The sequence below is a fragment of the Phasianus colchicus genome, chromosome 13, assembly GCF_987193195.1.
Source record: "Phasianus colchicus chromosome 13, bPhaCol1.hap1.1, whole genome shotgun sequence".
In the NCBI taxonomy this organism is placed as follows: domain Eukaryota; kingdom Metazoa; phylum Chordata; class Aves; order Galliformes; family Phasianidae; genus Phasianus; species Phasianus colchicus.
Genome location: NC_143448.1, coordinates 15,615,809 through 15,641,392, shown reverse-complemented (window position 1 = coordinate 15,641,392; position 25,584 = coordinate 15,615,809). Strand labels below are relative to the sequence as shown.

Sequence of the window (25,584 nt, the reverse complement as noted above, 5' to 3'; positions counted from 1 at the left end):
GTTTAACTGACACTGCATTTCTGCATTTAATGTTAGTGTTCGTTGCTGCTTGCATTTGGTAGTTTTGGAGTAGATCATGCAGTGCAATGTACTGAAAAGACCAGAAAGTTCCTAGCATACTTGGGAGGAGTAGGAGACTCATAACATGGAACTCTTCTTTTATCATGCTTGTCAGGTGTAGCCTAACAAAAGAACAAAACCTCATCCTTTTGGATTATGTTTAGGAACATTAACTGAGATTGATTAACTATAACTAAGCTTGCCTTCTAGATAAGAAGAAAAAAGTATTTTATGTAGCTGTTTGGAATATTTCAAGATGGTATGTACATGGTTAACGTGTTTGGTTGGATTCCAAGGAAACAAGAAACTTCTGGTGGTCATGGAAAAAGGATTTAAACAAACTGATAGTTTGTCTTTAAATAATCAGAGAACTTCCCTAGGGAGCAGCGCGTATTTGCTCCATCACTACTCTGAAATGTTATTTTCATAGTTACAAAGCATGATACAAATCTATCCTACTACATGGATACTAATGATCATTGCTATTATTTAATAGCATAGCAGGTGGAGCCTGGAGCTGTGAGCACTTCCCTTTAATATGCAGTGTGCCGTAACGTTGAATTTGTTCTTAAAATTAAATGGTCAGAATATTGATCAGAAAATCTTGTACGGGGTGTCTGTCAGATCAGTGCTAATGAGACTGAGTATGCTCTGAACCCAGTGATGTGAGTTTTGCAGTATGAAAATTTGGTGTTATTCTGGAAAAGACCTTGCCCTGGGCTGCTGAATGTCACATGCAGCACTCAGAATATGCACTGTGCAGTGCAGGACAGATACAAAATGTGCAATGCTGTCTGCTATGTTATCTTTACCATTTCTGCTTCGCTCATCCTATGAATGTGCACAATTACAGACACTGCAGATTTTAAAAGGCAAGTTCACACCTATGAATTACTTCTAAAGGCAACCTGAGATATTTTACAACACATGCAGGGATACAAGCTAGTTAAAGGACAGCTGGGGAAAACTGAATGGAATATCCTTCAGTTTCTCTCTAAACTGCTTCTGAAGGTGACAGTGTGGGAGAACGAAGCATATGAGTCACCTGTACATCTCCTACGTTTTCCTGGAAATACTTCTTACTCACATAGGAACACTTAAGTGTTTAGTGCCTTCCCCCAATGGCTATATAATATCAAATAATTTTAGTCAAAATAACAATCAAAATGTCAGAAAATCTCTTGACTTTCAACTCTTTGGTGATGTACTTGTTTTTCTTTTTAAACTTTTCTAAATACTACATGTATTAACAACAGAGAGCCCTGTCCAAGTTAATCAATAAGCCACTTCAGTTTTGCCTGAGGAATGAACACATAATTGCCTATTTTCTTTCATGTAAGAATCTATTTGGCTTCAATTTTTTTACAGTAGATATTTACAAAGCAAAGAGATTTATCAGGCTTCTACTTCTCTTCTACTCCAGAGTTTGTAGTTTAGAACCTGGGCTCCTTCCCCTTTCAAATATCCATCTGCTTACAGGCTTCATAGTCAGCAATGCGAAATCTACCTATGTAGGTAATTGCCGGCATTGCTCAATGAATGGCACCCTGTGATAGTGTACATATGCTTCGTGCACAGTGAGAAAATCTATAATCCTAAAGAATTAGATGCTGAATTGGTCACAGTATAAAGTAGTGAAATTACTACCACGTAAGAGTGATTTGTACTTTATCATATAGTCACAGAAGTGAACTTATCCTTGATGTCGTCATCATGCCTTCCTTAAAACTAAAGGTTTTTAGCCACTGTTTGAAATAAAAAGCTATAATATCCTGTTCATCAGATGTCACAAGAATAGCAGTGAAAGACTCCCCATGTTTAAGCTTGAGCTTTCCAGCTTTCTAAGCTAGCATTTCTAGCATAAGCTTACAGTGTAGTACAGGCTAAACTGAAAGCCATTACAATAAGAATGACTTTCCAGAGTGAATGGCATATGATACCACAACATTTTTTTCTATGCTGCGAATGCTGTCTTCTTTTGATAAACAATTGGGCTGTGGCTATAAAACTGCTGGGGATGTAGAGCCTTGATGACATTTTGAAAAAACAGTAGAGCACAGATCTAGAATAAGTTTTATATGCCACAACATAGCAGAAATACCAATGCAACTGGAGTGACATTCATTTAAGGGGAACTATGTTTCTTTGCAGTGTGATGGCCCAGACTTGATTGTTTGTCTGTCATGGCATTAGTTACAGACTCACAGATTCATAGATCTGAAGGCCAGTAGGGACAACTATATCCATCCAGCCTGTCTTGGGCTACACGGGAATGTTTTACATCCAGCAGTTCCGTTCCAGGTCCCAAATCCTGATTTAGTTAAACCACATCTATTAGAAGATCATCACATCTTAATTTGAAATGATTCACAGAAAACGCACTTTACTGTTGGTAAATCTTCCTAAGTGCTATAAATAAAATGCTAGAACCTTAATGTTAAAAAGTGCTTCTCATTTCTAATTTATGTAGGGTAAATTTCCAGCCACTGGCTCCTTTTGTATCTCTGGTAGCTAATTTAATTCTCCAAACCTTAAATCCTGCAAAGTAGTTTGCAGCTAACTGCACAGATGGTCTCCATATTTCTTTAAGTTTTGTAAAATTTTGGTGCTAATGTGATGGCTCCGTCTAAAATTTTGTAGCTGCTTCAGAAGCCATATTTTAAACCTTCATCACAGATGCTAGGGTTCACTACCTGTGTTTGAAGTTCAAATTTATGTATTTCGTATCATTTTGAGGGAGAAAATTTTTAGGATGTGCAAGATTGCAATGGCTGCATTCAGCAGACCAATACAAGTCATTCGTTTTCTTTGTTTCATTGCTAGAATAAGAACCTACCTCTTGAGGGTGGGACAATTGTGACTAAAGGCAAAGGCAAAGTTAACTAAAAGGAAGATATGTGGTGTTCAAGTCCGTGTCCCCATTTTATTCCTGCTATACTACTTATTGTCTTTAATCTGTACCCATGTGTTCAGTCATACAGACAAAGCAAACAGCTTCCCCCTGTGCTCTACTGGATTATTGCATACTGCTAAATAATTGCCCACATCTGTCTACAAACTGCTTTACATCCACATAAATCTGTACCCTTTCCTTCTGAAACAGGACAGGAATATTCTCATCTGTTTGTGAAAAGTTCAAGTGCTGGCTGTTTATCTGAATTTATTGGGTCATAACACCAGGCAGGGCAAAACCCTACAAAGAACTCATGTATGAAGGTAAAAATTCAGGAATTTGCCTTCAGTAATGAAATTCTCAGCATTTGATTTTTTAAGAACACTTGCCATGAATGTAGAAATGCTAATTAAACCAATTAAAATACATTAGGAGTACACTGACAGCCGCACGTAAAACACTAATCAAATGTAAGGAAAGAGTTTAAATACCTTGGATTTGCTGGCTTTTACTACAGTTGAGTACATTAATCTTGAATACACATACCTGAAAATAAGGAAGGGGCTGGTTTTGCTGACCTGAGAAACCATTCACTAGGCACACGTGATTCACCATAAAACTTGCAGCAAATGAAGAAGTGACAACGTTTTCTTCTCAACCTCAAACTTACTAACTAGTTTGTTGAGACTGCTGGGGAATGTAAAAGAACTGCTGTCACTTCAGAGCAGACAGAACTAAAATTTACATGATTTCCTCAAACGAAATTCATGACTCGTGAATCAATTTCTACTAAAATAACCCAGTTCTGTATTTCAGAGATCAGGGAACTCCGTGGGGTAAATTCAGTCAGTAGTTTGCATTATTGGTACATGAGCTCACTGGTCCAGGGCAGCTGGGCATGAATGAAGTTTTCTTTCGCTGACTAAAGTTTAGAAGTCCCTGTCCTTATAAAACCACACAGAAGCACAACAGGAGGGGAGAGGGTGGGGTTGGAAGCGAACAGAGCAGGACTAAGCACAGGGGAAGAAGGGCCTTTGAGCTTTTAGCGTAGAACAAGTGCTTTGGGATTAGGAATCATCTTGAAATTGCTGCACCTGCCTAAATCATGTGTCCTGGCTGGGGAAAGAAGTGACTGCCTTATCCATGTGCCACATGGGAGATCTACTTCTTTCTTGGACTACATGCACACAAAAAATGAACAGCGCAGATCCATCATACAGACACAGCAAGCCCTGTGTGTTCAAGGATGTCTTCATTTTCCTGAAAGAGCACCGTCACTGCTGACACTATAAGCGTTCTGGAAAGATGTGAATATTTTTATTTCAGGGTCATGCTCTTAGCTATCTTCTGTTTTTAGTTACCTGAAAACCTTTTCAAAATGCTTCATTAAAAAACAAAACAACAACAACAACAACAAAAAAAAAAACACAAAAAAACAACCAACAACAGCAGAAGGGAAACATGGCTTTATCAAACATTAGTATTATTTTTTTTTAATACATCTGTAAATTATATGTTCCCCTAACACTAGTACCTAGCATATCAGATTGTTCCCTAATCATCTGTGTCAAAATCTATAAATAATGTCTTAGTAGAAGTCACAAAGGATTACACTACTGGTAGATTCTGGTGTGTTATTTAAACAGTGCTACACTCATAGCCATGCACAGCCAAATCTCTCCAGCACTGTAATGAATAAGGTCAACTTGGTCAGCTGAAGTTCTGTTTTTTAAATGGCTTTTATAAACATACTTTGCCTGAGGACTTTTAATTTTCTTGGTCTATCTACCGTAGTTATCACTTCTTGGTTTTAAAGCATATTGGAATAATTTTAGGAAAGTTTTTTTTTTCTTTTTTTCATTTTGAGTGTAACAAACCAGACATTCCATGAATACATAATTCACAATTCCTGTCCGTTAGTAAAGGTGTCCTGTAGCCAGGAAACAGGTACAATAGTACTTTCCTTTTAAAATGATGCCAGTTCATCACTGTGAGTCATTTTTAGGTTTCTATGGTGAATGTTTTTTCTGCAGAGGAGGCCTTGGAGTTGCTGACCGAGTCTTTCCTCCAGTGCATTTTCAGTCTTAACCACTCAGGGAGTTAGGTGTTACCAATCCTTTCTAGAAACAACTTTGAAGTTTAGGCTCTGAAGGAGAGAACCTTGCTCATTTTAAGATAAAGTCAGATCCAGATATCCATTTCTCTAGGTGCGAAGGATTATATGATATGGCTGACTGTGAAGAACAGTTGATAGCCATGACCGTAGAATTAATGATCTATTTCCATCCTGTTTTCCCAAATTCAAGATAAATGGTAGTGCAGTGAAGTTTTTCCTTTGAAGGCCAGTGTCTATTCCACACATGAAATGAGTTCTTGCCATTTGTGTTTTACAAGAACAATATTAACATTCATGAACATTTCATCTTTAGCCATGTGATGAGCTTGCTTAACAAAAAAGCCCATCCTTATCTTCTGTGGATACTTCTTTCACAGAACCAATCAGTCTGTTTATACATGAGTAGCTACCTTCTGGACATCTGTGAACATGATGACCTGGGGCAATGGAAGCCATTTGCAGTACAGTGTCATTGAAGCTCTGTGCAGAGACGTCTGATCAGTTGATGCTGAAAACAGCTGCTAAAGCAGGCAAACACTTAAGAGTAGGGTTGGGATGTTGCTGAAATTGGTGCAGCAGAGAGCTGGTGCGGTTTTTTGGAGCTCCACAGTGCACAAGGCTCAAAGGTCAGGTTAGGAGCACTGCTTTGAAAGACTGAGGACTCCAAAGAAACTCTCAGTCCTATATAGGATTTATTAAGCTCATTAAAATAACACCCAGTCCTAAATGAGCCACAGCTTTACTTCTTCTCTGTTGTGGCTCTGGAAACTCACAGAGTGTGATTCCCTAGCACAATAGCAGCGAGAAGCCACAGATCAAAAGCAGCTGCCACCATGTCTGAAAAGGGGAACGCTCTCCTAACCGTTTGCAGTTTCTGTCCCAGAAGCACAGCAGCTACCGCTTTACCCTATTTCGAGATGTCCCTGTTTGAGTCAGAGGTTCATGTATCCTTCTCAGAAACGGAGCTAAAGATTAGTCACTTCAAAAGGAAATAAACACAACACACAACAAAATGACTGTAGAACAGTCCTGGTTCATCGTCTGTCTCACTCCCCTGCACTGTTACTGCAAAGCCATATTACACTTTGTATAACCAGAAGGGAACAAAAAAGGCAAGTCCTGCAATCAGTCCTGTGAGATCCAAGGCTAAGCAGGCAGTTCCTCAGCTAGCCCTGAGGCTTACCCCTCAAGTACCTTCCACATCTTGAATGAGTGATGCATCAAATACTAAATATCCAGTATATCCCCTTGCTGCCTGTTCGCATATGCATTTAAATACATTTCCAAAACACATATTTGTGATTCTCAGTAATACATGACACACTTGGTGTGTAACTGCACTTTGCAAGATCAACTGCAGCTCACTATTACCAGAGATGCTTGTGCTCTTGGACTGGTGATCTTTAGGTGGTAACAGGAGGAATAGCAGCTGGATGTAAAAGATGTAAAGTTCTGTTAGAGCTGTTCTGAGCTGCATTAAAATTTAGAATTGACATGGGAATCTAGAAATTGTACAGAAGGGTTATGTTAAGCTAGAAATCATATTGATCACCTAAGGAATTCTGTCTTGTAGCCTAGGGATAAAATGGCATTTAAGAACTTTCTCCTTGGTTTGTATACTGTACTGTGGGCATAATCTTGAGACAGACTGCAGAAAATCAAAGGGTGTATATGTTAAGATACAAGAGCAATGGGGATTGCATATCCTAAGTAAAAGGGTTGCTTGCACATTGTAATTTATCTGTAAATGGAACTTCTTTTTCTGTATACTAGCTGGACTTCAAGAACAGCAGTTAATAGCGGAGGAGAAAAACTGCATCACTTATGGTAAAAATGGAAGGTCCAGTTCATGATAAAAGACTTGCCTTTTTTCTCATAAGTGCAGCAGGTTGTCAGTGGTATTTGTTATGAGCAAATGAAGCACAGAAAATTAACAGCAGTACAGTTGCAGAACAATTTAAATCACAGCCCACTGCAGCCTGTCTATAAGTGATAACCACGTGTACACTTCAGTGTTTGAGACCACTTCCAAGAGTGAGAAATTTACTCCCACCAGCACTCACTGGAAATGCTGTAAGTCATGTCATGTCAGAAAGCTAAAGTGTGTGATGGTCAAACAATGCAGGAAAAAGAACCAGCATCTCTTGTATGACTCATGACCAAGCTAGGGGACACGTTATTCAGTTGGTAGAAGCAACTTCTTGGAAGAAGTCTTCCATCAATTCTGCTAGCAACTCCTTGAAGCTTTCTGAAGCTGTAAGAACAGCAGTTCATTACTATGAGCCACAACAGGCAGTCCACAGGTTGAGCCATGAGGTTCTCCAGTGCTTTCTTTCAGGGTAGTGAAAGATTGATGAAAGAATAATTATGCAAAGATTGCTATGTTTAAAAAAAAATCACACACCAAAAAAGGGTGTTGTCCTTGGAGGCTGGAATCCCTGTTATCTTGATAAATGTCATGCACCATATTGTTTGCAAAGACTTTAGTCAGCAGGGAGAGATGACAGGGCTACCTTGGCACTCCTGCTTTAATCACTCATCCAATGCAAATGCATGCCAGTGCACAGAGAGGCAGCAGAAGTCATCCACCATGGTGGAAGGCAGCAGGGAAGGTGACAGCAGGAGCAGTCAGATTGTTGCTACAGTGCTGGAGAGGGGCATAAAAGCTAGCCAGGGAAATTACCATTTGTATTTTGATAGGAAACTTAAAGGCTCCTGTGGGTGTAAAGTAAAAGGTGCCTGTAGAGGAAATGCTAAGTCACAGCTGGTGGGCTGTGACCATCTGGTGAGAAGCACCTGGTGGGAAGGCAGGACCACCCCAGGGGAGCTCAGCTGTATGTAATGCACCTGAGTGACCAGAGGAGCTGGAGCCAGGATCCATCCCTTCCCAGGCCTCATTTAAGGGTTGGCAGTAGAGGTAAGTACATCTTGCTGGGGAAACCTGCCTACCTGAGGCCTTCTATGGGCAAGTGGATTTTTTTTTTTCCTTTGTTTCTGTGTCCGTGGCTGCTGTGTTTGAGTGTATTGTCGCTTGTGCAGCCTAGGACTTTGCTACTCAGCTATCATTGCTGTACTTTCCATTGCATTATGGCATTGCAGTGCCATTTACCCTGTATACATAAAACTGCATTATCAGACACAGCTTTCTCTGGGGTGCTCCTCAGTCACCTTTTCTGACTGTTACAGTACATCAGTTTTGATATTTCTGTGTAGAAGAAAATTAGCAGCCAGTTGTAAAGTTCAATTACACAAGAGTTGCTTTTCAACTTCTCACATTTTGGGAGTGTGACAAACTTAAGTTTGTGCACCCAAACTCTGTTACAATCTAGTCTGCAATTACTACAGCCAAACGGTGTTGTCCCTTATCAGTCATGAGCACCATTATTTATTCCTTCAAGGACTTCAGGTTATTTTCCCTGGAGTCATGTGGAAACACTGTGGTACCTAAACATAATTCCTAGTGCTTAATTTGTGATCCAGAATGTCTCCATTTTCTTCCCTATATGGATTTTAATGAGTTACATTCCTATTTAATTTAAAGACATACTGTTATGTCATACTCTTAGTGAGTCTAGAAGGTGGTTGCTTCCTCTACTTATTTAGAGGCAATTTCAACTACTTTTCATCCAAAGGCAGCTTTCTCTTGGTGTATCTCCTGAATCTGTGCATTCATTGCTGTACCTGATCATTCCTTCCTTAGAGTAATCACCAAAAAAACTTTGTGATCAACACGTTTGCATTTCAAATGTTTCATAATTGTTCCTCTTTTTTCCATGTGAACTGTATTTAGTAGAAATTTCCCAGCACCTTTCCTGTGCTAAAACACCTGATAACTCATTACAAAAAGGTTTCTAAAAAACAAATTCATCAGATGTATTAATGTAACTTTATGTTTTGTAATAGTCCCTTCTCTAAAAATGAAAATAACTTTAAAAATATTATTAGAACCAATTTCAACTGCGTAAGATTTCAAAGGAAGTCCATCAGCATAGTCAAGCCAATACTAGAAGAGTATTTAAAAAAAACAAACAAACAACATAATGTCACATTCTATTTTGTAATTCCCGTCTTGTTATGAAGAATAATAAGATACATAAGTAATGCAGTCTCCTTTGTAGTTAGCTTGACATCTGTGAACAGCTTAAAACACCACTACGCATTGCAGTGAGTGCAAAGTGATGACAGAAAGAAGTTCATTTTTGTATGTTTCAAAGAATATAACAAGTTGAGCTGGTCAGTTAAAAATTGGGCTGTTTCTGTTAGTAATCACCATTGCTGGAAAAACAAACACACCACAGTAGCAACTTCATGTGTCTGTCAGGAGTTAGTGGCTTTTAATGTATGTTCACAGGAGCTCTTAAAGATTGATAAACGTGTATTAACAATTCTGTACAGCACTGAAGAAGCCTAGGAAGGCCATTCAAAAAGTTTGATGCTGAATTTCTTTTTTTATAGAAGTGAAAGCTATTTTTATTAATTAAATTTATTACACTAATGTAGCTTTCTAATAATACTGCCTCAAGAAATTGCCTCATTCCATGCATTTACTGAGATGTTTTCTACTGTATCCTTCTCCCTTTTACCTTATCTATTAGACAGAACTATGGCAGTGAGCCAAAGCTTCACTTTTACTATGTGTGATTGTTTTGATGTTACTTCATCACCTCCTCCATTCTTCTGGTCTTTTGTTTGTGTCTTCCACCTGTTGCATCTTGTTGGAATTCTGAATGGAGAGGTCTCTAAATCAGAAATGGACTTTTCTGCTCTGGAGAGTGACCCACTATTACAATTCATCCTTTAATTTGCAAGGATACTAATTAGCAATGATTAGCAATTAGATACAGAATACAACTTGTAAGGCATGTATGTTTGTGATCTCTACCAACTGCAGCAACGTCTTAATCAATACTTATGTTTGTTTAACGACTGTGCTATGTACAAAGCTAAGAACTACCATACAAGGTCAGACTAAAAGTCCATCTAGCTCAGGGTTTACTATATTCTAATAGAAATTAGTATTGGGTACCTAGGAAAACAGAAACTAGAGAGTAAATGCTGCCCTTGCTTTTCCTTTCAGATAATTAGCAGTTTAAGGATTTCTTTCTACTGAAAGGTAGAAAGGGATCTATCCTCCAAGATGCTGTTTTACTGTTCTTTGAAACCATTTATAGTTTTGACTTCCACAATATCCTAAAACTAGGAACTTGGGGACTTAAATGCTGTGAAGATGTAGTTCTTTGTCTCAGCCGTTTGCCTGATCACTTCATTTGTTGCATACTTTTTCTTGCACAATAAGAAATAGCTTTCATCACTGAATTAACTAATCATCCTCCGTTTGTTTTTCCTGTAGCATCCATGTGTCCCACAATCACTTCTGCTAGCCAGAAAATCACCAAAAGGTTATTTTGAATGAAAGTCATTCCACCCTTTGCAACATTCTGTTTGCCTTTCTTGAAATGGATGCAACACTGCAAGCATGAAAGCAAACATGAAAAGTATTCTGCAGTGATATTGCAGCGATCAGATTCTGTTTCATTCTCAACTGCTTTTCTAGTAATATCCCAAATTCTCTTTGAGGTTCACCTCTGCTAAGCAGTACTCTTGTCCCATGGACCAGACTTCTCTTAAGAGCTGAAACACGTTTTCTGCTTTAGTTTCACCTGCTCTTGTTTTGTGATGCAAACTAAGGTGTGGAAAATGGAGATGATGAAGAGCTTCACTTCAAATGCACACACATGATCCAAATTAAAATAGTAACAGAGACACATGCGAAAACTTTCCACAATGATTCCAGGCTATCTCCTGATACAGTCACAGCTTCTTCAGGGCTCATCGTTGTGCATGTACAGCCAGGATTACTTTTCCTTTCATCATTAGCTTGCATTTATAAACACTGAATTTCAGCTGCTGTCACTGAGCTCTTCACTGTCAACCTTTCCCTTGACAGTGCTAATAATAATTTATAGACATTCAGTAATAAATACGGTTATTTTCAAGGAACTGATGATTCTGCTGTACAACATTGTCCCAGTATTGAGGTCTGGAAACTCTATCATAACAGCCTATCACTGCTTTCTCTCAGAACTTGGCTGGCCAAGAGATGACCAACCCTTCTGGACCATAGATCTGTTTCATTATCAGGTGCTTCTATGAGATCCTATCAAGAGATTTTTTTTGGAAAATCCACTCACTGCAGCCATGACCATTCCTATCCATTTGTTCATCAACTCTGAGAGTTCCATAAGATCTGACTTCCCTCTAAAAAAAAGTTAACTCTCCTCCAAATCACGACACATTCACATGCATCATGTCTTTTTATAGGTGCTACTAATTTTCGTACAGCAGAGCTCACAGACTGAGTGGTCTGTAGTCCCCTGTGTTCCTTCTTCATGTACTGAGTGCCTGTCAGTGAACACATTTCAATAGGATGACTTCAAACAAAATCCACAAATTTGAATTAGTGAAGCGCCTTATGGAAGAGAACATCCTCATTGTCCCTTTTTTGCCTTTCTGAAGGAATGGGCTGTGAACTTTGTGGGTGGCTAAGAGAAATTTAGCAACACCCAAGTGGGTCAACTGATCTTTTTCAAAGCAAAGTGTACTTCTGACAGATGTTTCAATACTTGTTTTGATTTAGTGCTTTGTTGTAAACAGCATGATCAGTAGGCTACAATACTGTGGGAATCAAATTTCTTTGATAAGCCAAAAGGAATAATTGTTTTCCTACGCAAGTCCAACACATTAAATTACTGAGAAAGTTTTTAGAGACCTAACAGATTTCCAACAATATTTTACATGATGCCTGGTAACAAGACAGTACTGAAAACTATATTCTCTGTGCAATAGAAGAAAACAGATTTAAGTGTATTTTCCTTCAGCTATGCAATATTACCAGTCTGAAGTTCTGATAATACACAAAGAGTGCAATGCTGTTACTGAGCAGGCCAGAAAGACTGTTTTTCCTTTGTCAAAACCAGAAAATTTTTATTTGCACAAATGTAAATTGAGCCTACATTGAAAATATTTGGTGTTAAATTCTTTTATGTATTCTGTTGTTCTAATAAGTTAGACTCTAGGAATGATTAAGTGGGTTTTTTATTTTTTTAAACCAATATTAAGATGTGTGTTATAAAATGTCCTACAAAAATTTTTTTTTTGAAAAATATATGAGTAAGGAGGAACAACAAAAAGGGATTGCACTGATGAAAACGTACAGAGCCATGAAACTGTAATACTGCTAAAAGTCAAATGAATGGACAAAGAAATGCCATTTACAGCATAGCTGGCCATCACAATTACTCCATTGATTTAAAAAAAAAAAAAAAAGCCAATTTATTTCAATATTGGATCACATTTAAATTCTGCCATTATTTAAACTAGTCTCTCTCTAAATATTGCAACCTTCAGAAACAATAACTAAACAATGAGTTTGTTTCCAGATATTAATTTTGACCCAAAGACCAAAGCCAAAGTAAAACACTATTTATCATTCAGAAAGCAATACGAAAATGCGTTGTTTTAATCTGTTAGGTATAAAGACCAAAATTGGTAAATGAAGGGAAGCAAGTTTAGTGCAAGGGCTTTAGTGGAGGAAAGTCATCACTTCCCATGTTCAGGCCTTTGAGCATGATAGACGTTTTCAGCAGTCCTTCCAAGCAGGAGTCAGCTTGTACCTTGAGTTAAGTGATACTCTAGCCAGATAAAGTACTTTGTTACAAAACTAGAACGTGCATAAGCAATTAATTGGTTTTTAGTATTTCAAAGTATGCCAAGCAGTCTACAATGTAATGAGGAAGTTGGAGTAGTAGCAACAGTGACGTTGTAGGTAAACAGGACAGTCATTACGTGCATTGTAATGGTTTATATGCAGCTGACGCTGGAATTTCTTAGTAAGATAACGAAAATTGCTGGAGTTATCCAGTTATGCTATTGAAATTCACTTGGTATCTTTAATTTAGAGAACTGTGACCAGGCAGAAGGCACTCCAGTCTAACTTCTTCTCCATTGGTGTTATTTCTCAGTTTAATCCATCATCCAGATGATTGCCCCGTTTGTGGTTAACAAATACTGTCTGCCTTCATCAGGCATTAAGGTTTCTATGGACAGCAAATAGCATAGTTTACAGGTTAATTTCGGGTACAATTGTCTTCTAAGAACTGATTTTGATAATAATTCAGTGATAACATATAGTTAATAGCTGATCCTTCAAAATACTTGTTAGTAAAGCTTTTCTGCAACCAAATGCTTGGCTGGTAGGATTAAGCCCAGTATTAGTGAAGTAAGCATTGCATCCATGGCTTTCAGTTCCACAACACAGCAGCTTAATGCTGTTCTATATCCCCCAGATTCCACGTCAAGTCACCATTTTCTGCTTGTGAAATCTGTCTTGCTTCTTTAGCATGGGATTATTATGTCATTGAAGAGGTTGATTTAAGTTGGGAAACAATGTTTTCTTGCAAGTCACCTCTTCTGTGGAAGATACATTTGAAATACTTAAAAAATACTTCTTTGCTTTCCAGTAGAGTTCAATCAACATGTTTAAGATACATACTTAAATTAAATCTAAAAATTAATTCCACTGAAAGAGAAGCAAGGTGGAAAACACAGTGCTCAAAAGCCTGCATCTGTAAGCCTCACTTTGGGGAGGAAAAAAAAGGATTATTTTCAAAACTACATCTGCAACCCGAACCTCACATCCAAAAGCTTGGTGGTGCTCTCTCTGAATTGCATGTCTCCACATGCAGCAAGGCTTGAACAGGCCAAATGGTGCCATTATTATCTTCAAGTTCTGACTTTGCTGGTACTCGAGTGCAGTTAAAATTGAGAGATGTTGCAACTCATCTAGAAATATATTATCTTTCTAGGGGATCACGTAACCTAAAATAAATGACAGCTCATTCTTACACAGCTGCATAAACAGACTATGATTTAATTGATACCTGTCACTAAGGTGGACAAGCCTCCTATCAATGGGCATTGTATCATTTCATTAAGATGCTGGTTTTTAAAATGTCACTTTTCCAAACTGAGCAACACTTCAGTGCCAAAACCGCTCGGTTTAAAAAGTGATTTTATTACTGTGATCCAGAAGTGTATGCACATGGCAGTCCCATTCAGAGACTGAGCTATAATCCTTAGATCACTCACTTCCAGTGTTGTAATATAACCTGACACAATGTTAAAGTAAGACTTCAGATTTCAACATTATTGTCCCTGAATGTTTACTGGTATATTATATATAAAACCCCAAAATTTTAAATAAGAGGAAGTATCGAAGTCCGCTTCGTTAGCATCTCCACGGTACTGATTAACTGGTTATATTCATCAATAAAATAGAATGTTATTGCACTAAATGAGATGCTGTGTTAGGAAAGAAAGTTAGGTGTGCTGTTTGTATTGATCCTTTTTTCCTGTAAAGCTGTCTCGTACACTTTTAATGCCAGAGCCCTTCTGAGAGAACTATTTGGATCAAGATAATGTGGGAACTAAATTCAAGATGGAGAATACAAAATATTATTTTGCTTCAAATCATTGACAATAACTTTAATGCAAATCTACAATTTTGGGATTTTTGTTTGGGATGTTTGTTGCCAAAATTAATAGGATTTCCCATCTACACGTCCCACAATATATTTGAATCATAAAGCAAAATCAGGCTGTATTACTGGAGGCCACTGTGAACAAATACCCTTTTGTCAGTCCTTTATTTTTAGTTTGTTACTTCTAAGGAATATGCAATGTAGCTCTTAAATATTTAACAGGTCACCTTTTATAAGAAAAAAGAAAAGAAATGTTCCATGACTCTTACTCAGAAAAACTTCAAGTCATAATCACGTGGAAGTCAAGCAAAGCAAGACTAGTATTTTATAAAGCCTGGAAGTTGCACTGAAGTACATCCACTTTCCTGACTGTTAGCAGGAAATAAATAATATATTTACTTAAAAACTTTGAAACGAATATCTGCCTCTTAACATACAATGTAATCTTTTGATGCGAAGTGTCTTGGTCCTGAAACACAAATCTAGAACTGACTAGAAGTAAACAGAATTCTCAATGGGTGTTCTTGAGCTTCTAGATCAAACTGGCAATAGTATTACGGTTCTAAAAGAAATATAAGAGCAGGAATTCCTGGTGATTAGATGCTACTTTGAACTAGAAAATGGCACCTAGTTAACCAAACACTGAGGTTATTTTGGCTGCAGTCTTACACTGCTTTATATATAAAGATAGTCATTGAATTTATTTTAATTTTTAAAGGGTAAAAAGTCTTTTGAAATAACAGAACAGTAAAAAATATAATGAACCAATGGAATGAATATGCAGGAAGGAACAAGGAAGCCTGTGCAGAGTCATTTTTTAATAAAATTGCCATCTGCAAACCTGCTGCCTACAGGTGTACAAACTCATTGACTTTCTTGATGTTTCTTCTGTCCTCAGTCATGGAGAGCTTCATGGAGAAGCAAAATGTAGCTGCATTGACAACTTAAGTCCAACACGCTTTTCCCCCACATACTGGACATATAGCAGAGGATTTTATACCATGGCCAGCTGCAAATGGTTGTATTCCAAACACCTCAAACAAGAAATGAATAGCCAGACTTCCACTTACCTGTTATGATGGATACAATTCTACTATATTCCACAATGATAAGCAAAAGCACTTCACAACAAAGAAAGGAAGTGATTCAGAGGCTTTGAACCATAAGACTAACAATTCACATTTTTCTGTACAAACGCCTGCAAAGTGGCTGGGCATTAAACTGATGGCAGCTTGGTTTGTAAGCCTGCCTTCTCAGAACACCTCCATGCCGGGTTACTATTTGAGCAGTGCCACTTCTTTGCCAAGCAGTAGTGCTCAACGTACAGCCCACATCCAACCACCAAATGCCATCGTCTTATAATAACACAAAAAAAAAAATCATAAAAAGGAGCAGAATTTTTAAGTAATGAGTAGGAGCTGAACCAGCACAGCTACTATTAACCCAAGAAGCACTGGCTTTATTTCTTTTCAGAACTAATCCAAATATCTATGGAAAAACATAGACAAGAGAAGGCAAAGGTCCTCCAAGCATCCCAGAAGTTACAAATTTTATCGCTGAGTTTTTTTGGGTCAAAGTTTTTCTTCACAGAACTCCCACCGGCTCCACCAGAGTCACCACAGTGATACAGCTGATACGCAATAGCCTTAAAATTACAAAGTAGTGTGACAGATACTGCAAAATGGTGGGGAAAAGGTCAACGATACTATTCAAATCATCGCGTGTTTCTGATCATTTAACGCCACTTAGGAGAGTGTAAGTGCTTTTTGCTTCAAAGATCTGCGTCCCACCCAGTGAAATACAGTCCTGATAGAGCGGTGTCATCCCGTAACTACAACCTTTGTCAGGAAGTTCGAAAGACCACGACAAAGTAAAAAACGCCTGTGTGGAACCTGCCGGATCCTCCCGCTCTCGCACTGAAGAATCTACACCAGATCACCAAACAGAGCAAGTCCAACTGCCTCCACCACGGCGGTGGTTCCACACCCAAGCAGATGGCGGAGCGGTCCCCTATCACCGCCGTGCAGACCCAACTGGAAGGCAGTCACTTCTGCCTCAGCCCAAATCTGCGAGCTCCAGACAAGCATCGCACAAACGGCCGCTTCACCAGGAAACATTTCACCAGGAAAAAAGCCTGGTGAGGTGCTCCACGCCAAGAACTGCTGTCGGACATCCAGGATTTTTGTTTGTCTTTGGTGGCAGAGTTCCACCCCGGTTCCATTGACTGGAGCTGTGTGCGCGAAACACTCGTGCCCAGTCGTTCTCGTTTTTAATTTCTCTTTTCCCCCTTCTTTTTCTCTGCACGGCGCGAGTGTCCGCAGTCGTCCTCAGTTCGGGCACCAGAACCGGGAGCCCGAGGTCGGATTCTGGCCGGGGCCGCCCTCCAGCTCCTCTCGTTCTCCCCGCGCCCCGCAGCCTCGCCGTGCAGCGGGGGGCCGGGGCCGGCTCGACGCCTCTCTCCCTCCCGCCCCACCTCGCACCCCGGCCGGAGCGGGGCCGCCGCCGCCGCCGCCGCCAAACTTCGGAGCCCGCCGCGGGGCCGCTCCGCTCCGCTCTGCGCGGCCCGGCCCGCCGCCGCCCCCGCCGCCCCCGCAGCACCCCGGGCGCGAGGTGAAGCAACCTGGCGCCGGCTCCTGCACTTTGCACAGCGGGCGCAGAGCCGCCTCCATCCCTGCGCCCGCCGGCAGCGCTACGGCGCATTTTTTCGCACTAATCTGCACATTCAGCACGTCCAGAGCGCCCGTGACTTTACCTGGACTTTCTCCACTCTCCGGGCTCGTCACACCGCGATCGCCTCCCCATCCTACCGCTAACTCTCGCTCTCCTTCACTCCTTCCTCCTTCTCCCTCGCAAGGCCTGCTAAGATCGAGCCCGATGGAAAGTCGAGAGAGAGAAAGAGAAAGAGAGGCAGAGGGAAGGGAGGGAGCAGCTCCATCCCTCCCTGCCCCCCCCCCCCGGCGCACACGCCAGCCCTTTCCCCCCACCCCAGCCCTTCCCTCGGCGATTTCCTCCGCTCTTCGCAACTACGAGGGCTCCGGGAGCGGCTCCCGGCGCTGCCCTCCGCGGCGCCCCGGCCGGCGCCCCCCCGCCCCGCGGCCCCCGCTACCTCGTAAAGGTCCCCCGAAGCCATGCTGGGTTGCGGGACTGGGCTCCTCTCCGCGCCGTCTCCCTCTCCCTCTCTCTCTCTCTCTCCACCTCTCCCGCTCGCTCTCTCTGTTGAGTAAACTGTGTTTTGCAGAATGACAGGCTTCGGGGCTGGCTGTGCGCAGAATCAGAGGCGAGGAGAGGCAGAGAGGCAGGCGGCGGGGCTGGCGTAACCAGCAGCAGCTCGGGCGCACAGCGCCGAGAGCCGCGTCTCCCCCGCGGCGGCGGCGGGGCCGGCGCCCCCCCCCGCTCCTCCTTCTCCTCCTTCTCCTCCTCCTCGCCGGCCGCCACCCGCCTCGCCCGCGGGCACCGGGACGGCTCGCCCCTGCGCCCTCCGGCAGGGAAAGTCCCGGGGCCGTACGGAGGGCGGCCTCCTCTTTTTCTTTCTCTCTCCTTCTTCCCCCCCCCCACGTCTTTCCTTCACGGCTTCCCCCCCCCGCCTCCCTTCTCGCACTTCAAACTCTTTCCTCGGCCGAAATAAATAAATAAATAACATATAAATAAAAGGGGCGGGGGACGAGGAGAGGCCGCGCGGGAGGGTTGGGCCCGCGGAGGGCCGCGCGCCGCCCGCCCAAGGTCACGGCGCGCGTTGCGCGGGGCCGGCTGCTCTCCGCCGGCCTCGGGCGGCCCTGGCGGCCACCTTCCCGCCCCCTCGGCGCCGCATGGCCGCCCCACCCACCCCGTGGCCATCGCCGAGGAAATGGAGGTGGTGGGGCTGCTCCCGAGAGTCCCTCGAGCGGTGCAGCCTGAGGAGGATAGAGGGCTGGTGGCCCTTCTCATCCCCGCCGGCACCCATCCTTCACAGTGTGAGGAGAAGCTTCTCCTGCTCCCTTGCAGCCATTTTGCAAATTAGCCAGCCCTCTCCAGGAAATGGAAGCCACTGACCTCCCGCAGCTTGGTCTTCGTGCCGAGGTGCTGGGCAACCAGCTCCCGTTGTGACGTAGTGTGATGCTGGCGGCTGCCACCATTTTAGAACCTTCTGGGCTCGCTCCTCAGAGGCGCCATCCCATTGCGGAGCCTCAGCAGAGCTGCCCACACAGCTCCGTCGTGGCCCTTGGCATCTTCCTGGCCCACACGAGGCCTCCATGAGCAAGTGGTCCTGCATGGAGTTGGTCTACCATGCCCTCAGGATGGGGGAAGACCAGAAGCTCCCAGCCTCCCGCCAGCAACGCAGCCGCTCCAGCCATTACCCACCATTGCCATCCAGCACTTCTTTCTACAGACTTTCCAAGTTAAAGAGGAATCTCCTCACCAACTTGGCCATAAATTAGGCCAAATTCACTAGTTGCAGGTAGAAGCTCCACGTTCCACCACAGTGGGGTCTTGAGGAGATGGAAGCTGGCATGCAGGATGCCATGGCTGCTGCGCTCCGTGAAGAAAAGGGCTCAATTTTTGTGGAGGTTTCTCAAGAAGCTGTTTGCTGTGAAGGAGTTCTTCCTCCAGGTAAAGTGCGATTAGCTTTCTTGTCATGGAGGAGCTCAGTTAGGCTTTGCTCAGATCAGCTCTTCCCATCTTGCCTTCATGGCAGTCCTCCTCTCATAGTGGCTTTTGTTTTCAATCCATGTTTTCACCTTACTGCCAACACATAGCTAGTAGTCATTGCTTTGGGAACGATGCTTAACGCTGTGCTCTCTACCTTTGCTGTAGTTGTGGCTTTTGTTCATCTTCATTTTATTGTCTTTTTTCATCTTTTGAGTTCAGCCCTTTGTGTAGCACTGCACTCCACATTAATGTGAGACTTGGCACAGTCCACGCTATCATCTGAGTAGCGGATTGGAGCAGGTTATTGAGTATAATGCAGTAAGCCCCAGTATGGTTAATAAATATTGCTAATATTGCTGGTATGGAGCACTGAATTATTTGTGAAATTTCATTTACAACTCCAAATTCCAGCAAGTTTTAAGTGGGATAAAGACAAAGACTCTTCCAGCTGAGAGGGTCCTTATTTGAAACATTGATATTGGATATTTTGAATGTTGTCACTTTTTATCATGAAAGTAGAAAATAACACATGCACATACAGGTCTTGATTGACCCAATCTCCTCTACTGTGAATATTACCTCTGATGATTATGAACTTGCCAGCTAACCAGTTTAGTATTGACTTACAGTTCAATAAAAACTATCTTATAGTAGTTTGGAGCTTAAAGACGTTTATGGTTCATGTGGTCTGCTAGATGGTGCGATAATGTTGAATTCCTAAAGACAGGCAACTCTGCTTATGGAAAACAAAGCCTTTTTTTTTTTTTTTAACTGAAGTAACTGGAAGATTTTTATCTGATTACCAGCAATATTTAGATCTTTGAGATTTTATATTTAGAAAGGAAAATGATGAATGGATTAAGAAATACTGTAAACTACGCATGCCTTCAGCAGTTTTAACAATTAATGCAGCAAAATTTTCTTAATCCCCAAGAATTGCATTACTTAATAATCACACCCCATGGTTTCTCCTTGATAAATCCGTTACTTTGTCTTATAGTAAACTGAGCTTTATTGTTTACAGTATCAAATCACTTCTTTACAGTCCTCGTTGAACAATATGTTTCTTTGATAAGTAGGCATTTTAATATATTTCTCTTCAAAATCTGTTTTATTCCACCTACTATTTTGCTGCTTTCTTCAGCAGTGAAGAAAATGGCAGTCAAACCCAGTGAGTCATTTTTCAGGTGTGCTCTTCAATATCCCTGGTATTGTTGCCAGTCCTCATCGTATCAACTCACTGAAAAGATATCTTGAATAGGCTAAAAATGTCCCATCCCAAAAATGCGTGTCTTCTCTTTCAAGGCAAGTCTAATAATCAGACATTTCTTTCTGGTCTTTGGTGTTATTCTGCTCTCAGACAACTAAAATGAGAAAACCAACCTCAGCCACGTTGGAAGGAATATCCATGAGTTGGTCTGTATTTTCAAAGGTTATTTACATTGTATGTGTTTAGATTACATGAACACTGTCAATATTGTTGCCTTGAGATTTACAACCCAAACAAATATTAGTTTGGAAGTTTTGAAAAGATGAATGCTTTAGTAAATACTTTGAAGAGGGGAAACATCTTTTTCCTGATTACTCATTCCTTGTTTTAGAGTACACAGTCTCTTGGGATGCAGTGGTGTGTGAGTCAATAGTGAGGAGCAGAAGGAGGGCTTTTGCAATTGTCAACCACAGGAAAAGTTGATTGTGGTCTCAGCGTATTTCCCAGTCGTTCTGTGGAAGACAAGATTTTAAGTTTTAAAAAATCCAGCTGACTTTCATTTGTCCAGCAAGTCTGAAAAGTAACTTGTCAGGTTATGCAGCATCTCTGAGTCTTTTGGTAAAAATAGAAACAGTTCAGTTTTTGTTACCTATTTTTTGAAAAATGTTTCTGTTGAGAGATCTTCTGTAAATAAAGATTCACCAATTTTAATTGTCTTTAGATATCAGTCTCCTTACTCTGAACTGAAATTGCTGCAAAATCCAGATTTTTGTACAAATTACAAAGTCTAAGTTGAATGTTTTTGCTAAATACGCGATTATTCATTATTCTTATTGTGTCACTGCCTTCTTCTATTTCCTGTCCCAGGAGACTAATGCAAGCAAAGGAGACGTTCCAAGTGCGATACGTCACATTTGAACACTTGTTTTTGTTTGGTGGATGCTCTGGTGTCCACTACTTTAATTGAAAGAATTATCTCTTGGACTGAATAAAGTTAAAAACGAAACTATTTTATTTCAGAAAGCTAAAATACTGTTGTCATAGCTGTGCCATTGATTTGTTATTGATCGTTTAGTCAGTCTGTCCAGTGCTATGCAAATAGTGTAGGTATTGCACAGTCAATAATGCACTTCCCCCAAGGAGTGTACAGTCTAATAGTGCATTTTGGCAGCAAGCTCCATGAAAAATTGCTGCAAAGAACCACATTGTGTCTTCAAGAGGACGCTAAATGGTGGGAGAGAATGAGAATGATTTGGTACGTGAAGGAATTGAGGGAATTCCTGTATTAGATGGCAGGGAAATATTAAAATTAAATGAGAGAAAGGTGAAAACAAGGTGTGGATGAGAGGATGGAGGAGAAGGGTGAGGAACCAAAGGAGAAAGCAAAGAGAAAGCTGTGTGAAACCTTGTCTGTGAGTAGGAGGGTAGGAAGGTGTGGCAAAGTGTGGCAAAAGGGAATATTGTAGCAAGTGGAAGTGAAGCAGGGAGTAAAGAAACACAATGACTCAGTGACGATCTCCAACCAAAGAAGGGAGGATGACTAGAACATGAAAAAGTGTCAGTCAAGGTAAAAAAAATTAAAACAAGTGTTCTAGTAAGTTCATGAAGGAAAATCTGACAGGAAATGATGAGCAGGAAGAGGAGAGTCGCTTGTGATGTCTCTGTTCTGGCTGGGTGAGGGATTTCCTAGAGTTTGGTACCGTGATGGCTGTGCACTCTGGTCTGAGAGAGAGCTGACATATCCCAGGGAGGCTGTCAGGGAAATTGTCAGAGAAATGAGGTCAGGTAGGAGTAGTAGGAGGTCAGGTAGGAGTTGCCAAACTGGATGAGGAAGTCCCTACCATAGAGCTAGTAACTAAAAATAAGGAAATTGATGAACATGAAAATAGGAGGGCACCAGTTTTTTTTTATGATTGATTTACATATTTAGTGACAAGAGGAAGTAAACGTGGGAAAAGCCCAATACATTTTGCACCGTGCCATGCTGTGATCGTTTGATTTTGATGCTAAATTAATGTCTTCCTCCAAACCATTCTTTGGAGCTTGTAACATACAATTACCTATCATCAAGAGGAAACATTTGAAACAGAATCTGAAATACCACAGTGTAATGAAACAAACAATAATATTTAGAAACAAAGTGATGTTTATTTGTTAGTGTACAGCAAATACTCCAGATTAGAACCTTTCTGATGTTGAAAGTATATTTAATAACAGGTGTTCCAAAAAACCATCTTTGCTTCCCACAAATGAAACAGATTTCTGTTTTATTAAGTATGACCAATATAATATTGCCTCATTCTGGGAAGGGAGAAAAGTGAAACTTTGACCAGGAACGTATGGGAAAATGGATGCCAGCTAAAATATGCAGAAGAAGACAAAATATTTATTATGGTTAATACTTCATTAAGGAATCCATATGGTGTAATTGTGCATACTTGTCATTGCCTATCTAGACTTAGAACACAAGAAAGTCCCATTGCTTAGCACCTAGTTGCTTGTCATTTGCTTTCAATGGGAAGTCATATGAGGTGTAGTTTGTTCCCTGATGCATGTGATCTGTTATTTTTAACAGATTTCCATGCAGGTGTGAGAATGAACTCATTGCAGTAGGTTTAACAGATTGGCATCATGTGAGAGCAAGAAATGGAGAAGAAGTTACCTTAAAAACTAAAGCATGGAATGGTGTGTCATAGGAGGTGGAAGCAGAGATAGTGTATAGACATGTCAGGAAAAAAGGCAAGTACAGAAATTACTCTGCTAGAGGAGACTTCACTGTCAAAACAGTGTTTCCCTAAACCAGCACAAGCAGCATTCTGTTAACAGCAGTCATTGAAAAGAGCAAGAAGAAAACCTGATAGTAAGACTTATCAGATAGAAGTAGTTCAGAATTGGTTTCTGGTGTGAGTCAGCAAAGCTGTGCTTTCCATGAATTATTGTTACAGCCACATGATGGCCATTGCAGGGCATTCTTTAGCAGAACACACACTTCTGCAACAGAAATGATTATGTAGGACCTCATTCAAAAAACCAAATGGAAGTGTTCTTTTGATTTCTCTCATTTTTGCTGTCTTCCATAGCCATTCGTCTCTCCTTTTCTGGTTCCTCTCACTATCCTGTTGTATCATTCACAATCTTATTTTATGGAAACATGTCTGGCAACAAGGATTGAAGCTAATCATTGTTTTGTCTTTTCTTATGCTGAAAATTAAGATAGCTTTGTCTCTGCCTGAACACATTGGTTCTTTGCCAGTTATCTCCCAATGACACCGAAAATAACATCTTTCCATGTTCTGCTTCCTCTCTTTGCAAATGCAGCTCTCTTCCACCTGACGTGTTGTCATAGATAATAGAAAGGTGCCAAAACATTCCTTTTAGAACAGAAAGATCTGCTACCTTTCTGACTACTGAAAAGCATGGGATCTACACATGGGAAAGTGTAGATCATGTAGAAATAAATTTCATATGGAAAATCGCTTTTGAAATTGACAGCTCAGCAGTTTTATTTTCAACAGATTTAGTAAGTTCAAATACATTCTATAGGAGCTAATTACAAGTGTTATTTCCTTAGGGTTCATGAGGGTAGCACAGTGAAAAGCAGTATTTTTGCATAGTTATAGTAACTCCGAAACCATGCAAGGACAGGTAACAATTCAGAAAACTAAGACTTCTTCCTTACTAGATAAGGGGCAATATGGAGCCTGATGCATTGATGAAAAGGTTTACATAATGTCAGAACTGGGAGGATGGGGAGCCTGAAGCCAGAACTTTCCTCCAAATCCTTTTTTCTGAGCTTAAAACCAAAAAAGTAATATACCAAGGTGTTTCAAAAATACATACAATCATTAGGGAATCACAGTGGATATTGGAGGAAACCACAGTGGATCATCCAACCCTCCAGCTCAAATGAGGTTCAACCAGAGCACATTTACTCAGGACCATCTGCTCTTGTGTTTTGGGAATCTCCAAGGATGGAAGTTCCACATCTTGTCTGAGCAATCTGTGTGCTTTCACAGTAAGAAAGCTTTTCCTATCTTTAAAAGAATAATTAAATTAGAGTTCATAAAGTTATATTTAATCAGTTTATATTATATTTTCAAAATTCTTTGCCAAATAGGAAACATATTAGTATCTTGCACATGATAACCTGAAGGTTTGGTTCTCCAGACTGTAGCAAGCTACGTGGTCATGGACAGAATTGGTGTCCCAACTTTCAGGCCCTTCTGCCAACAATTGTTTAGGTTCTCTGTGGCATTGTTTCTCATTACATTCTTAGAGAAGAAACTTCTTTTTGCAGTTAGACAATTCTTCAGCCCAGGGAGATTGTGATGGATTTCACTGAATGTAATGCACTGTAGAGGAAATGCTCAGGTGTGTGCAATGCATCTGAGTGACCGGAGGAGCTGGAGCCAGGATCCACCCCTTCCCAGCCCTCATTTAAGAGTTGGCAATGGAGGCCAGCATATCTTGCTGGGGAAACCTGCCTCCTTGAGGCCTTCTGTGGGTAGCAGATTTTTTTTTCTTTTGTTTCTGTGTTCTTGGTTGCTGTGTTTGAGTGTTTTGTCACTTGCAGCCTAGGACCTTGCAAGTCTGCTGTCATTGCTGCACTTTCTATCATGCTATAGTGTTATATGCATGTATGTTATATATGAGTATTGTAACACGGCTCAAAACACGATGATGAACTAGTGAAGCATTAGCTCTTTGCCTGAAAATTTAAAACAGAGAACTTTAAGATCTTGACGAGATAGGAAAAGCCTATTGTAGTCTAGAGAGAAGGAGCATTAATTTTCTCTGTTGGGCATTCAGAAATTCTTTCTAGTATTACTAATGGTTCACTTTTTAAAAATGCATGTGTTTACACGAAATTTGCATAGGAGCTAAAATATAAAGGAATAGCTTTCTTTTCTTTTTATTTTCTTAAGATGTTTGATGCTTTGAAATAAAATATTTTATGGTGGCTTATACTACTGTCTGCATTTCTAAAATATGTAAATATATCATACATGTCAATTATTTGTTATTATAGACAAGCTAGTGGAACTCTCCATTTACATATGAGGGCTGTTGCTGGGTTTCATAATGTCTCTGAGAAGAGAATTATACCCACTGTGAATGAATGTACAGCAAACCCTATGTT

At 40.8% G+C, this 25,584-nt stretch overlaps 2 protein-coding genes across 22 annotated transcripts in view; one reads left to right on the top strand and one right to left on the bottom strand.

The window, feature by feature from the left end:
• The window catches only part of CDYL2 (chromodomain Y like 2), a 55,272-nt gene extending 36,253 nt beyond the window's left edge, over window positions 1–19,019 (bottom strand). Inside the window, exons 1-2 of the mRNA XM_031615513.2 lie at window positions 18,638–19,019; window positions 17,715–17,821 (exon numbers count right to left, since the gene is read on the bottom strand). Of these exons, the coding sequence (XP_031471373.2) occupies window positions 17,715–17,821; window positions 18,638–18,857 (327 nt within the window). The 5' untranslated portion in view covers window positions 18,858–19,019. The remainder of the gene's footprint in view (window positions 1–17,714; window positions 17,822–18,637) is intronic.
• Window positions 1–25,584, top strand: part of LOC116243858 (uncharacterized) — a 654,784-nt gene that overhangs the window by 72,217 nt on the left and 556,983 nt on the right. Inside the window, exon 1 of one of the 21 annotated variants that reach the window (XR_016470631.1) lies at window positions 19,126–19,195. The exons of the other annotated variants lie outside the window; for them this stretch is intronic. The gene's annotated coding sequence lies outside the window, so the exon portion shown is untranslated. Of the gene's footprint in view, window positions 1–19,125; window positions 19,196–25,584 lie in introns of those variants that run through there. 21 annotated transcript variants of the gene reach the window in all.